The sequence below is a fragment of the Oenanthe melanoleuca genome, chromosome Z (assembly GCF_029582105.1).
Source record: "Oenanthe melanoleuca isolate GR-GAL-2019-014 chromosome Z, OMel1.0, whole genome shotgun sequence".
Taxonomy (NCBI): Eukaryota; Metazoa; Chordata; class Aves; order Passeriformes; family Muscicapidae; genus Oenanthe; species Oenanthe melanoleuca.
In genome coordinates, this window is record NC_079362.1 from 7,570,288 (window position 1) to 7,583,326 (window position 13,039).

Below are 13,039 nucleotides of genomic sequence, written 5' to 3' on the forward strand. Positions count from 1 at the left end.
CTGGAATGCAGAGTATGTAAAAAACACGCATGGTCACTCTGTCCAAGCACTGGGGAGGCAGGAGCAGAGTTCTCCTCACACCTGTTGTGCTTCTTGGAAAAGAAGGATTATCTGACGGGCACTGCTGGGGTGGCTCCAAGGCAGAGTGTCACACAGAAATGGGAGAAATACCCAGGCTGGACTAATCACAGTGTCCTGAGCTGGAAGGAACCCACAGGGTCATCAGTCCCACCCCTGGCCCTGCACAGACACCCCAAAATCCCACCCTGAGCATCCCTGGAGCGCTGCCCAAACTCTCCTGGAGCTCTGGGGCTGTGCCCATTCCCTGGGGAGCCTGGGCAGTGCCAGCACTCTCTGGGGAAGAACCTTTCCCTAAAATCCAACCTAAGCAGCTCCAGCTGTTCCTGTTCCTGTCCCTGGCCCAGAGCAGAGCCTGGAGCTGCAGCCCCTGGTCTGGGACTGGCCATACCCTGAGTCATGCACACACCCAGGTGTCTCCCAGGGGTGGACACAACCTTGTGGAGGTGTTTTCTAGACCCTGCAAAGGGCTGTGCTCACCACCTGAGCTGTGTCACACAGCTGGGAGCACAAAGCTGACACTCCCAAGGACCTCAAATGCAATTTTCAACAGAACTTCACTTGGCAAGGCTCTCAGCTGTCCTGTTGTTGCTTGAAGTGACCAAAATCCCCTCCCTTTACTGGCCCCATCAACCATCTCAGAAAAGCCACTCCAAGGTACAAACTGGGACTGGACCTTGGTGGCTGCAATTTATGTGACCCAGTGGTGAGGGGGATGAAACTCCTCCATCATTTCAGTGCTCAGCTGTCCAAAGATCTTTGTGCTCTGGTTTTAATTGAACAAACAGCTTTTACATATATCCAACATCATTATATAAGAACAACAGATTATAAGATACTGAAACTGTGATGTAACTTCAGAGCTGGGATAGACAGATCCAGGAATCCATCTCAGGGACTCTTTATACACACATGTAATACAAGCTAGAATTAAAAACATCCCTCCCTAGCCAAGGTGAGCAATCACCATCTGTTTTCACAACTTTTTCTTATATATAGTGGAATGTGAAACAAATGAGTACCTCCTAACTGCAGACTCAGCAAGTGCCCTCCACATTAAAAATACATTTAAATCCTTTGTCACAAGGAGAAAATGCAGAGTAAAGTTCTTTACACCTAAATACAGATCATGTGATGTGAAGGGACTATCCAAGGCAGCTGTCTCCAAGTGCAGGTGACTGCATGCCTTGCATGAAGTGGAAATGCTGACCTGCAGCTTCACCACCTGCTCTGCCAGCCTCCCTACAGACAATTCCAGCTGCATTTGCACGAGGATTAAAGCCACGCTGAGAGGCTGCAAACAGCAATGACTCTCTAAACAGACCAAGAGCATGAGAGGATAATCTACATGCATCTTAGGGATGCCTCTTTGTGGCTGTCACCTTTCAGCAGGAGGCAGACCCTGTGAGAGGCAGCTCTCAGAGGGCACTCCATCAGCACACACAACTCAATGCACCTTTAAGAGCATTTCCAGCTTGGCTGGGATGAAACCTCACTGGAAGGAGTGGTCCATTCTGCTAGCTCCCTGAAATAAGAGAAAATAGCTCTTAACACAGGAAATAAAACCCAGGCAGGGAAGTGCTGTAGGAAGGAAATTACTCTGTACTTGTACCATCACCTGGCACTGGCAGGGGTTGTTCTCCTTCACAGGGTTCTTTCTCATGGCAGCTTGTGATGTCCAAATAACTGATTCTCAAAGTCTTGAAGGCACTTGGCAATCTGAAGTTAATTAGCTTGTTTATTTGAAGATGGTTTGCCTTCAAAGTGCTCCAGCATTCTCCCCCTCCCTCCCAATTTTGACCCTCATGCACAGCTCCTGGTGGCCCACAGGAAGCAGGATAAAGCCTCCAGCAGTGGGAAGAAATGGAAATTTTATCAATAATTGATTAGAAGGAGGACCTCTGCAGAGGTCAGCTTTCTGAACAGCCCCCCTCCTGAGGGCATGATTAGGCCAGCAGAATCCCTGTCATTAATTCCTCCACACATGGATGTCCACCCTTGCTTTGTCTCCCTACTCATACACACACATTAATTTCAGTGTCTGAATGACTGAATTAGAACTAACAGAAACTGAAGGGTAATGTTGAAGTAGAAAATGAGCCCGTTTACTGCAAGGAGAAACCTGGATGGGAATTTTCAAACATCAGAGAATTAAATATCCAAATCTCATTAAAAGTCAATACAGATGGGATGTCAACCTCTCCAAAACCCTTTTATATTTTTTAAATATAATGTCACTGATTAAGTTAAAATTCTTTAAGAAAAGACTGCAGGAAAACATTATCCCTTACTGGAGAAGGGGAAAAAAGGGAGGAAAATACTAACCAGCAAACATCCTGAAAATCCTGTGTCCTCCCCCTAGTCTGGGCTAGGCTCAGCACTGTCCCCTGTCTCATCTACAGGAAGAAAGATCATTCCTATCTTCACTCTACCTGCAAGCAATTCCTCTTGCATCTTTAAAAACATTTAATGTAATCCAGTACTTAAAGTCAATTTAGAGATGCTATCCTACACAAGCACCATATATCACAAGGAATAACCATAGTAGCAACCTTTCAATTTCCATGGAAACCCCACTTGGAAAACAAGACACAAATCCTGGGGATACAAATCCCTTAAACCTATCTAAATTCACACTTGGAAGATGCAGTCTACAAGCCCAAAAAGGGACTGCAGGATAAAGCACCAGAACTGGAAAAGGTTTATCATGCAGAATTCTTGGTAATCCTGGAGCACAGAACCCCCCAGAGCCTGTACAGATCACTGACTGATCCTTCCCTGCATCCCTGAGCATCCCCCACTCTCCCTCCCTGCAGGGGTGCCCCACTAACAGCACCCCCAAAACATCACCACAGCACTGATGGAGAACTGACACCTTCCCATGGTAAAGTTTTAAAGTATTAAAAATATACTGAGGTTATCAACAACAAAATGAACATTCACTTTTTTCAGCAAGACCTTGTGGCCTGGGGTGGCAGATCAGAAAGGAAGCCTACATAGCTGTTATCACAAAAATAAATGTAATAATAATGATAATAATAATAATAGTAATAATAACAGTAATCATATCCAAACAAAACCAACCTGCAAAACAAATGACAGAAGATGAAAACAAAAAACCAACAAAAACCAAACAATATTGAGTAGGAGTGAGAAGAAAGTCTCTTTGATCTCTTCCAGGTCATTCCCTGCCAGAGGAGAGTACAGGGCAAAAGCTGAGGCTTTAGAAAAAAAGCATTAAAGCTCAAGCAAGATATAACATGTGGTAGCTGATTTATTGATTCATTCCTCAAACCAGGCATTAAAAACTATTTCAAGGCTAACTTCCTATGGCTGAGAAATTCCCTGAATGCAACATCACATTAACCTGCCTGACAGACTTAGATGTTTAAGACCTTTCCCAGAACCCTGGAAAAAAACAAGACCTGCCCCAAAAAAAACCCCAAACCAACCAAAAGAGAGGTGCCTCTTTCTTGGATGGTCTCTGTATCTTGAGCAAAATCTGCTAACCTGTTCCTTTCCTCCTTTTTTTTTTTTTTGTTACCTTTTCACTGATGTATGACCTCTTCTATCTTAACAATGTACTATCAATTTATTCCTGATTAATACTGAGTCAATTAGTTTACTCTTAATTGCTGGTGCAATTACAAGAATTTCAGGAATTCCTCCACATAATACATCTGGTGTTTGACACATATCACGTTAAATGAGGAATGACACATCCAGCTGAGTTTCCAAAATAATACAGACAAGGAAGAAAAAATTCAATTCCCTGTGTTAGAATGTGACTGGGCTACAAATTACAGAAACCTCACAGAGTAAAAAGCACACTCTGTATCTTCTTGGCTGTGAGTCTGAAAGCAGAAGTTTTACCTTTGACCACAGTACTTTATCAGAAAGGTTGTGAAAAGTACTTGGGTTTTATTCTAATACAGAGAAAAGTGAAGTGGAATTGGGGAAATACACTGAGAAGAGCACAGATAAAAACCCAATTTATTCTCTTCCAAGTGGACACAAAACAAAACGTTTCTCCCAATGACTGTGTCATGTTTCTTAGTGTTTGCTGCAGAAATCATCCTTTAGCAGTGAGAGTCTAGGAAGAGCAGAGGAAAGCAGATACTCAGCTTGAGAGTAACTGATTTATGTGTGTATGATTAGGATTTAAGGAATTGTGAGGTGCTCCAAGTTCAGCCACAAAACACAGAGGAAGACAAAAATAATCTTCAAATGTTTAGTGATGCTGTGATGCTCCTCCTGTAATGCAAACTACATCCTGTGTATCTCTGTCCCCTCAATAAATGCTGACCAGTCCATTACAGTGGGGAAAAAAGGGAAGCATTTTGAATTCTCATCTCCAGTAACTTCTGGGAAGAGGATACAAATTGTTTGCTGATGTGCTTAGCACTGACTGCATCAAGGTGAGATTTTCATTTGTTTTTGTTGTGGCAGAGTGGAAAGTAAGTACACAGCACTTTTACAGGATGAAGCAATGGCAGGGGAGCAGCAGCTCAGGTTCTTGATTAAAAGTTACCTCTGGAATGCACACTGGTGTCACAGAACAGGAATTTCCAGAAATTCTAGCTTAGACACCTGATTGCTGTGAAACTTATAACCACAGATGATAATCCATCTCAAATACCACTATTGACACAAAACTTTGACTAATTAAAGTAATTATTAAAGAAAAACAGGGAGAAGCAGGGCTAATAAAACTAACAATATTAGATTATAATATACAGAGTTTAGACTCCACTGATAATTTTTAAAAATTACTCAGCAATATTTCAAGAATGAGATAGTGAAATAAACTGTCATTATTGATTCTTAATAGGACACCAAGTGAGGGGTGTGTTTAGCACTGAGATTACAGGAAGGAGATTAAGCACAGGATATATGCAGCCCAAAATTTTCAGTCTATAATATTGTGAGCATACACAGCAGAGTTTCAGAGCAGATATTGTGACATGATTTTCAGAGGTGACAATATTAATTTCAGGGGAAACATTTGGCCACCACCCAGCAGCATCAATTTGGCTGAGGTATCCATTCAGGCAGCTAAGCTAGATATCTGGATGTTAATCAAGACAGACACATTAAAATTCTTACCCTTTAAAGATTCAAAGATCACAAAACAAGTACCACAGTTTACTGAAAATCTGGAATCAAAACCTAGCAAGAAACCTAACGTGCCTTTAAAATGAAAAAAAAAAAAAGGAAGTTCAGGTACAAATTCTCAAGTTCTAAATGAAAAGTTAAATTATACTTTGATACACACACCCCCTGCCACAGTAGCCTTTCCAGTTTTGAGGGGTTACCTGGTAAAAATTCCATCCACAACACCAATTGTGGCCTCTTCTGCAGGAACAAACGAGCCAATCTGTGCCATGACTGTGATCAGTGCCACCTGCTTGATGTAGGAGCTCTTCCCTCCCATGTTGGGCCCAGTTATTATCATGACCCTTTCACCATCTCCCTGGAAACACAAAACAGTGGTGAAATACATGGCCCTGCACATGGTGCTGCTACCAGAAATTCTGGTGTGCACATGTGCCTAGAAGGATACAGAACAATCTGCAGGGCTAAATGTTCTATTTCTAACTGAAAATCTCTCCTCCATTCTTGGAGTTCATCACATTCATCTTTCCAGATATTATCAAGCTCCAGATGCACCAAAATCAACTTTGATTTCTCTTGAGCAAAAGTTTACAGCACAGCCAGACTTGCCCAAATCTGGCTGAGGTCTGGATTCCTCTCCAGTCTGAGTTCTCACTGTCAAATGGGCAGATCTGGTGGGCAGAGACCTGACCTGGATTTTACACTCCTAACTGCCTGAAATGGCTGCAACAAGCCACCAAGGCATTCCTGAGTCTGGCAGCATTGACTGCAGCACAGATGCTGTGAGCAGACCACGACCTCCATCAGTGTCTCTCATCATTAAAAACAGACCCAAGAAAATGAAATCAGATGCAAGACCTCAGATCTGAGACTCCCCATGGTACAGCTATGTGTATACAGCTCCAGAATAGAATTATCTTCCTCTAGTGCAAGACACTTGCTGGTACAAAATTAAACTTTGTCAATGAACCTACAAAGCTTTCTCACAGCCTGAGCTAAGAGCTTAAGGTATGCCAGGACATCACACAGCTAGATTTTCCACGGGGTGCTTGTGATGAAATGCCCAAGGGATGACCTACACAGAAGCCAGCAGCCTCCAGTGCCCCGTGGGAGGGGCAGGGGACACAGGACAAGCTGTGCATAATGGACATTAGTCACACTATATGGGGAACCTGGCACTGAGCAGGCACTGAGGCAACAGCAACCAACAAATGCCCCAGCAGCAGGTCTGAAAGCATCCACAGACTGGGGGCTCAGGCTGGGCTCGCATTCTGTTTATAGGGACACACCAAACACAGATAAGACTGTCACTTCTGTTATAATTTAGCTATTGGAGAAGGTTCAGAACATCAGTATTTATTATATGTAAAAAGCTGACCAGCTCTTGCAAAAAAACCTCATCCATACAGAATTTACAATACAGTCAAAATGCAGAAAATGCCAATAAAGGATTGGATGTAACAAAGTGCACATGATCACATGAGAACAGATCTCATAACATTCTAGTCTCCAAAGTGTAATTTAGTACTGCTACTAAAACTTTGTCAGGGCTCAACACAAAAGAATTTGCAGATACTCAAACCCAGGATGAGTTCACAAGTTCATCTGCTAGGATCCAGGAATTTTTTGATGTGTCTGGTGTCTGTGCAGGCTCCCCCCAGCCATGCTGTGGGACTGATGGCTGCTCTGGTTTTCAGAAAGAACATCTGCTCCAGTATCACACCAGAGAACCCCTCTGTCCTCACAGCTGATGCAGCCACAAGCCAGCATTTCACTGCAATTCACAGCTGAGGCTGCAAGTTCTAAAACAACCCACAAATGTTTCAGGAGGAGAGGGGGAATGGAAAAATAAGCTGGTTATTTCAGGTTTTTTTTTTTTTTAAAAAGCTTTTCCTCAAGTTAGATATTTGACAACATTTCAGCTGAAAACATGACAGGAGATGTATTTTCCTGCTGATTCAAACACATCAGTTGAAAAGTGGAGATGCTTTAATAAACTGGCTCCCACCCACCTCTCTCAAGAAAAAGAGAACTCAAAGAACTGTACAAGAAAAAGTGATTCTGCCATGATCACTTGGTTTTGTAATACTCAGTATTTAGAAAGCCAACATAAGAATGGGACTAAAGAGGGAAAAGTGCACGATGATTCCTGAATGACATGCTGAATTTTTTTGGAAGTGCCATCTGCCGCTTGCTTGGAGTTGAAAAATAATTTTGAAAACATTCTCTGATGTATTACAAAGTATCTGTATCATTGTTCTGTACAGAACAGCACTTAAAAATGTTCCCCAAGAAATACACACAAATTTGAATGCTGCTCTTACAGCAATGTCCCACTCTGGCAGCTGCTTCATACCTCTCCTACTTTTAGTGTATAAAGAGGCAGAGACACCTCAGAGGTAAGTTGTGGGGACATTTTTTATATTCATTAAGAACAGATATTTAATATTTATAAAAGTATATCGAGAGATAAATATTTAATGAAAAACTTCAAACAGGAATGTAATTTAAAAGACAGATTTTAGTTTAGCAGGAAAAAAAGGCTGCATGATACTAATACTTCCATAAAAAAAGGAAACTGCACAGCTGAGAAATACATAAAAAAAGAATTTTAGAATTAATCTGAAAAATTTAACCTGTAATATGTACTTTTCATATTAAAAAATTCCAAAATTTAGGTAGAGTTTTGACAAAATGCAGACTTCCTACAATGACACTGTTAAAAAAACCTTTGATTATTCATTTGTTTTTTGAAAATACCCATTTGATTGAAACACATACTTTCCTAATTTTGAGATTACCTTTCTTTATGCCTTGAGACTGAACAAGGTTGTAGAGGGAGCATGTGGCTGCAAGGAATGAGCAGAGGGACAGAACAGATGTGGTGACATCTAGCAACACCTCTCTGAAATGCAGCCTGCTGTGTGATTTACATCACCCATTTCCACTCCCCGCCCTGGGTGACTCTGGGGCTCAGTTTCTGGGCACTTACTGAAAGGCTGGTGGTGTTTGGAACATATTGATCCTGCTCTCCCAGCAGAACATCAATCACAGGGTGCCTCCCGTTTTTTATGATTATTTCACGATTGTCTCGCACAGTTGGTCTGCAAAAAAGCACAGGAATTAATTTCAGTGTTCTTTGTAGCTGATTGTGTGGAACTGAATCCTGCAGGGTGGTCACCCATAAGGTAGGCTTTAGTGGACAAAATAAGAATTACAAGAACTAATTGCTGCCATCGAGTATTTCTGAATTTCTAAAGAATACTTTATCTGAGAAAAATATGTGGGATAAAGCCATGGAATTTTAAGACTGGAAATTAACTAGCACTTTGATTGGACTTCAAAGGGAAGATGTGGGGAGTGAGATTTTTCTGGGGTTGAAGAATGATAATGCAATTTAAAAGGAAAATGGAAATAAAATAAAAGGCCTCCTACAAACACAAAGCACTGGGGAAAGAGGTGGTTTAGCACAAAGATAATTCCAAAAGTTGTACAGCTGGGATGAAACCAATACATGGACAGGCCTTGAACCATCTCTTCAACAGCATTCCTTAAACTTAAATTCATTTAAAGTCTGCAGAGTGGTCCATGGCCTGCCCACACCATCTCCTTTACAGCTCCACTCCTCTGCTGAGAGCCCTGAGGAGCTGTCTGTGCAAAGGAGGAGCACACTGCAGGAGGGGCTCACCTCTCTCCAACAGCTCTGCCAGAAAACATTCCTCCAAAATAACAGTAAAGTCCAGTCCCTCCTTCAGCAGCCCTCCAGAAATTAATTATTGACACCTTCACTGCAGCTGAGGCTTCACTGAGAAGACTCCTTCCTGCTAGTTTATAAGCTCAAAGCCACTCTAAAATTCAGTGAATTATTTAGATTCTGCATAGTGAATTAATCAGATTTCAGTTTGTTTTCTCATCTGAGTATACCGAAATAAGTGAGCAATTATTTTCAAAGAGATTTTGACAGAGAGACACACAAGATCCTAAGAGCCCAAAAGTGATCAATATTATCTTTAATGATGCATCAAAGTATTTTCAAGTGGATTTCTCTTCATCCTCCTGTCTGTGTGTGGGTCTTGGGCAGAGGCAGCAGCTCAGCTCAGCAGCTCTCACACCTGAGCCAGCTGAGGCACCACTCCTGCTCTGCAAGCTGCAACTAATATGTACTATTAATTACCTCAGATACACCTCTCAAACATACCTGACACCCTAGACTCTTGGGTATTAGACAGATGCAATAAACTCAGACCTTGCTGAGAAGTAAAACCAAATTCTTTTTTAAAAAGTCCATGCAAAGTCCAGCATTTATTTGTGTGTAAGAAATCATCTCCTAGACTCAAACTACAAACAACAGGATGTCAAATTTGAGCTCTGCAATATTTACAGATTTGCATTAAGTCCAGAAGCAAAATCAGATTAAGTTGAAACCACTGTAAACAATTTTAGTAGTGTTTTTTATCGTGGCATATATATTAAAACGTAATTTATTTTAAATATGCTCTCATAATTCCATATAAAAATTAAAAATTAAGAATTGATTACCTGCAGTAGTCTCCTTGTTTGGCCACCTGGGCCAATGAGAACAGGCAGTCCACAGTTGCTAGGTGACAAATGGCTTTAGACACAGGGTGATAATGTTCACTGAAATGGCTGCATCAAAACAGGGAAAAGTTACACAGAAACAGGGAAAGAAACAGTTCTGTGCAAATCCAAAGCACTGTCAGAATGCACCCCATGCAAGCTCCTCACAGGGCTCCTGTGCTCTTTGAATCACCCTGGATCCAAAAATCCCAGCAGTGAAACAGATAACAGATGAGGACCTTGATCAAGGTTCCATTCTAACAGTGAATTATTTTTAAGCACAGAAAATCAGGAAAAATCAAATTCATTAGACAGCTCCCAAAGGGCCAGCAGTTGATCCCTGCTGCCTAAATGAGGTGTACAAAAATGCCACAATTTATCAGAATTTCTACAGAAAACCAGCAGCTGAACCCCAAGTGTTGATTCAGCCTCAGCCATAAGTTACAGTCAAAAAGGAACCAAACCAAGTGTGTCTGAACACAGGAGTTGTCTAAAATTTAAAAGAATTATGGTATCTACAAAAGAATTCATTTTCAATTTATGGAGCTGCTTCCCCAGTACAACAATGACATTATCAAGAGAACAGTTTTCAGTGGGGTTCTTTCCTCTGGAAGCTCCTCTGGAATTTCTTTTTTTCCTCTCTCCTAGCCTCAAAGCTACAATATAGAATATAAAACCAGCAGGGGAGCAAAATTTAATAAACAAAGACACAAATGAATGGAGGGGTGGAAAGAAGAGCTCTTTCCTACACACAGATCTTTCCTTTGTGTCTGCTGCTCTCCTACAACATTACTGACAACAGACAGGTGAACTTGGAGAGAATTATTTTACAGTACTGCAAAGGAAACACAACTGGGGAAGTGTGAATTGGAATGTTCTTCCAGTTTCTACTCAATTTCAGCATTTCTGGGCTCCTAATGGTAAGCAAATCCAGTGAGACAACCTGAGCAGGGACTTGTTCAGATCTTGCAAACTAAAAAACACTGCATGACAAGAGGAAAAATTTCAGAGGTTCTGCAATTCATGCAGGTAAAAAACAACAGATACTCATTGACAAACTAAAGGCATTCAGAAGTTCAGCAAGTATTTTTTAAACCCCCTTTTTAAAGATCCTTTGGCTAAACAGGCAAATTACCCGACTGAAAACTGTGATCTCAGACAAACACGTGCCAGATGTGATGCACAATAAATCTCCAGCACTTCCTAGCAAACTCTCATAGTCAGGACAGCACACAAAACATAAAAAACAATAAAACTACTACATAATATTAATAAATAATACAATAAAACCAGTGGAACCAGTGAACTAGATTTAGATTCACTCAGAGTCAGTTGTACTTTCAGATTGTCAATGCAGAGATATTATTTTTCAAACTTTGGGAAATACTTGTATAGTTAATGGTGAATTTTCACCCAAATTTGAAGCACAGAGACATGACTGCTGGTCTCAGGATTTGGGCTCAGAGGTCTTGCCCACAAATCCTTTAAAACGAAGATCAGCATTTTAATTGACTACCGAGTTAACATATTTATAGAATTTATTAACGTATTTATAAAATATAAACATATAGATAAAATATCTTTATGAAACAGGTGTTTTTGGGTTTCTGCAGCTGTGTGGGAGCTGGCCCTGCCTGTTTTGTTGGGTTGCAATACAGGATGTGCCCAGCAATGTGAATTCTGTGTATCCCAGCAATGTGAATCCTGTGTATTCCAGCAATGTGAATTCTGTGCATCCCAGCAATGTGAATTCTGTGTATCCCAGCAATGTGAATCCTGTGTATTCCAGCAATGTGAATTCTGTGCATCCCAGCAATGTGAATTCTGTGCATCCCAGCAATGTGAATTCTGTGTATCCCAGCAATGTGAATTCTGTCCCATCTGCTGCAGCCAGCTGGGGAAGTGCCCCTGATCTCCTGGCACACATTATCTGCTCATGGGCCATCTTTAAACCAGCTGGGCAATCATCTTTATCTTCCCACAGCCCATCCTCCCTCCAGGAGATATCTCCTGTTCATGGCCACTGAGTCCCAGGGCATGACTGATAAAATTCCATCATCCCACTGGGAGATGCTCCAGCCAGGGGAGGAGCCAAGCCTTTCCTACCCAGATAAAAACTGACATTTGGGACACCAAGGAACCTTCTTCCCACTGGATTCCAGAGGAAAACCAGACCTTTGCACATCATCCCTGGAGCTTCAGAGGAAACTGCACCTTCTCCAGGAGCACTGCTCCAGCTGAACCACATCTGCCCCTGCAGGAGGATGCAGCCACCATTGAATGGGACTGTGCCAACACCCTGACTGACTGACGGGTGTCAGCTTGGATTCTGACTCTGGCAGGGCTGGGATTGTTCTGTGTAATGCTGCATTTCTATTTTAATTTTCCTAGTAAAGAGCTGTTATTGCTAATTCCCACATCTTTGCCCAAGAGCCCCTTAATTTCAGAATTACAACAAATTAGAGGGAGGGGTTTGCACTCTCCATTTCGAAGAGAAGCTGGTGCCCTTGCTGGCAGTGCAGGGCAGGACAGTGCACTCACTCCAGGAAGCTCAGCCACTCTGCAGTGCAGGCCAGCACGAGCCGCTCGCGGAGCCGCTGCAGCTCCCGGTACTGGCGGGTGACGAAGGGCGAGTGGAAGCGGCTGACGGCTCTGGTGCTGCACAGGAGAGACACAGAGAGGGCTCGCTGGAAATCAAGGTCACCAAGCAATCAGCTGCACCCAGCCACATGCAAAATTGGCTCATTTTCCTCATCTCTGCCAGCCCCGAGGACGGGGAGCTTTCAAGAAAGGTTCTCCCGCTGCGACAGCAAACCCCATTGATTCCAGTGACCTCTACTGAGGGTGGAGTGGTGGCTCAGGCACCACTGCCCACTCAGGAGCCTCTGAAATCATCACCCACGTTTGTATCTCTCACAAATCTGCTCAGCAATAGCTGCCCAAGTGCGTGACTGGTTGAAGCACAATGAGCCAGACAAAAACTAATTTGCTGCAGAGAGGAGAACTCCATGATAAGCCTGAAATAAACATAGTTAATATAGATTGTCTTGCTAGTTTTCACTTGAGATACTTGCTGTTTATTTATGTATTTTCATTAAGGACTCAATTTGGCATATCCAGGCATTCTTTTACAGAATCCAGATTAGCTGTAATTTGTTCACCATGTTAATTCTGTCTGATCTGTGCACTTCTGAGTATTAAAAGAAGTTTAATTAAAACTGAATTGACTGTTAATTCTTGCATAAGTGAACAGAGCATCACAGCAGAG

General features: G+C 42.1%; 1 protein-coding gene across 1 annotated transcript in view; it reads right to left on the reverse strand.

Annotated features, from left to right (window-relative positions):
• The window catches only part of MSH3 (mutS homolog 3), a 93,820-nt gene that overhangs the window by 15,034 nt on the left and 65,747 nt on the right, over positions 1–13,039 (reverse strand). Inside the window, exons 17-20 of the mRNA XM_056513665.1 lie at positions 12,313–12,429; positions 9,733–9,840; positions 8,186–8,297; positions 5,394–5,551 (exon numbers count right to left, since the gene is read on the reverse strand). Of these exons, the coding sequence (XP_056369640.1) occupies positions 5,394–5,551; positions 8,186–8,297; positions 9,733–9,840; positions 12,313–12,429 (495 nt within the window). The remainder of the gene's footprint in view (positions 1–5,393; positions 5,552–8,185; positions 8,298–9,732; positions 9,841–12,312; positions 12,430–13,039) is intronic.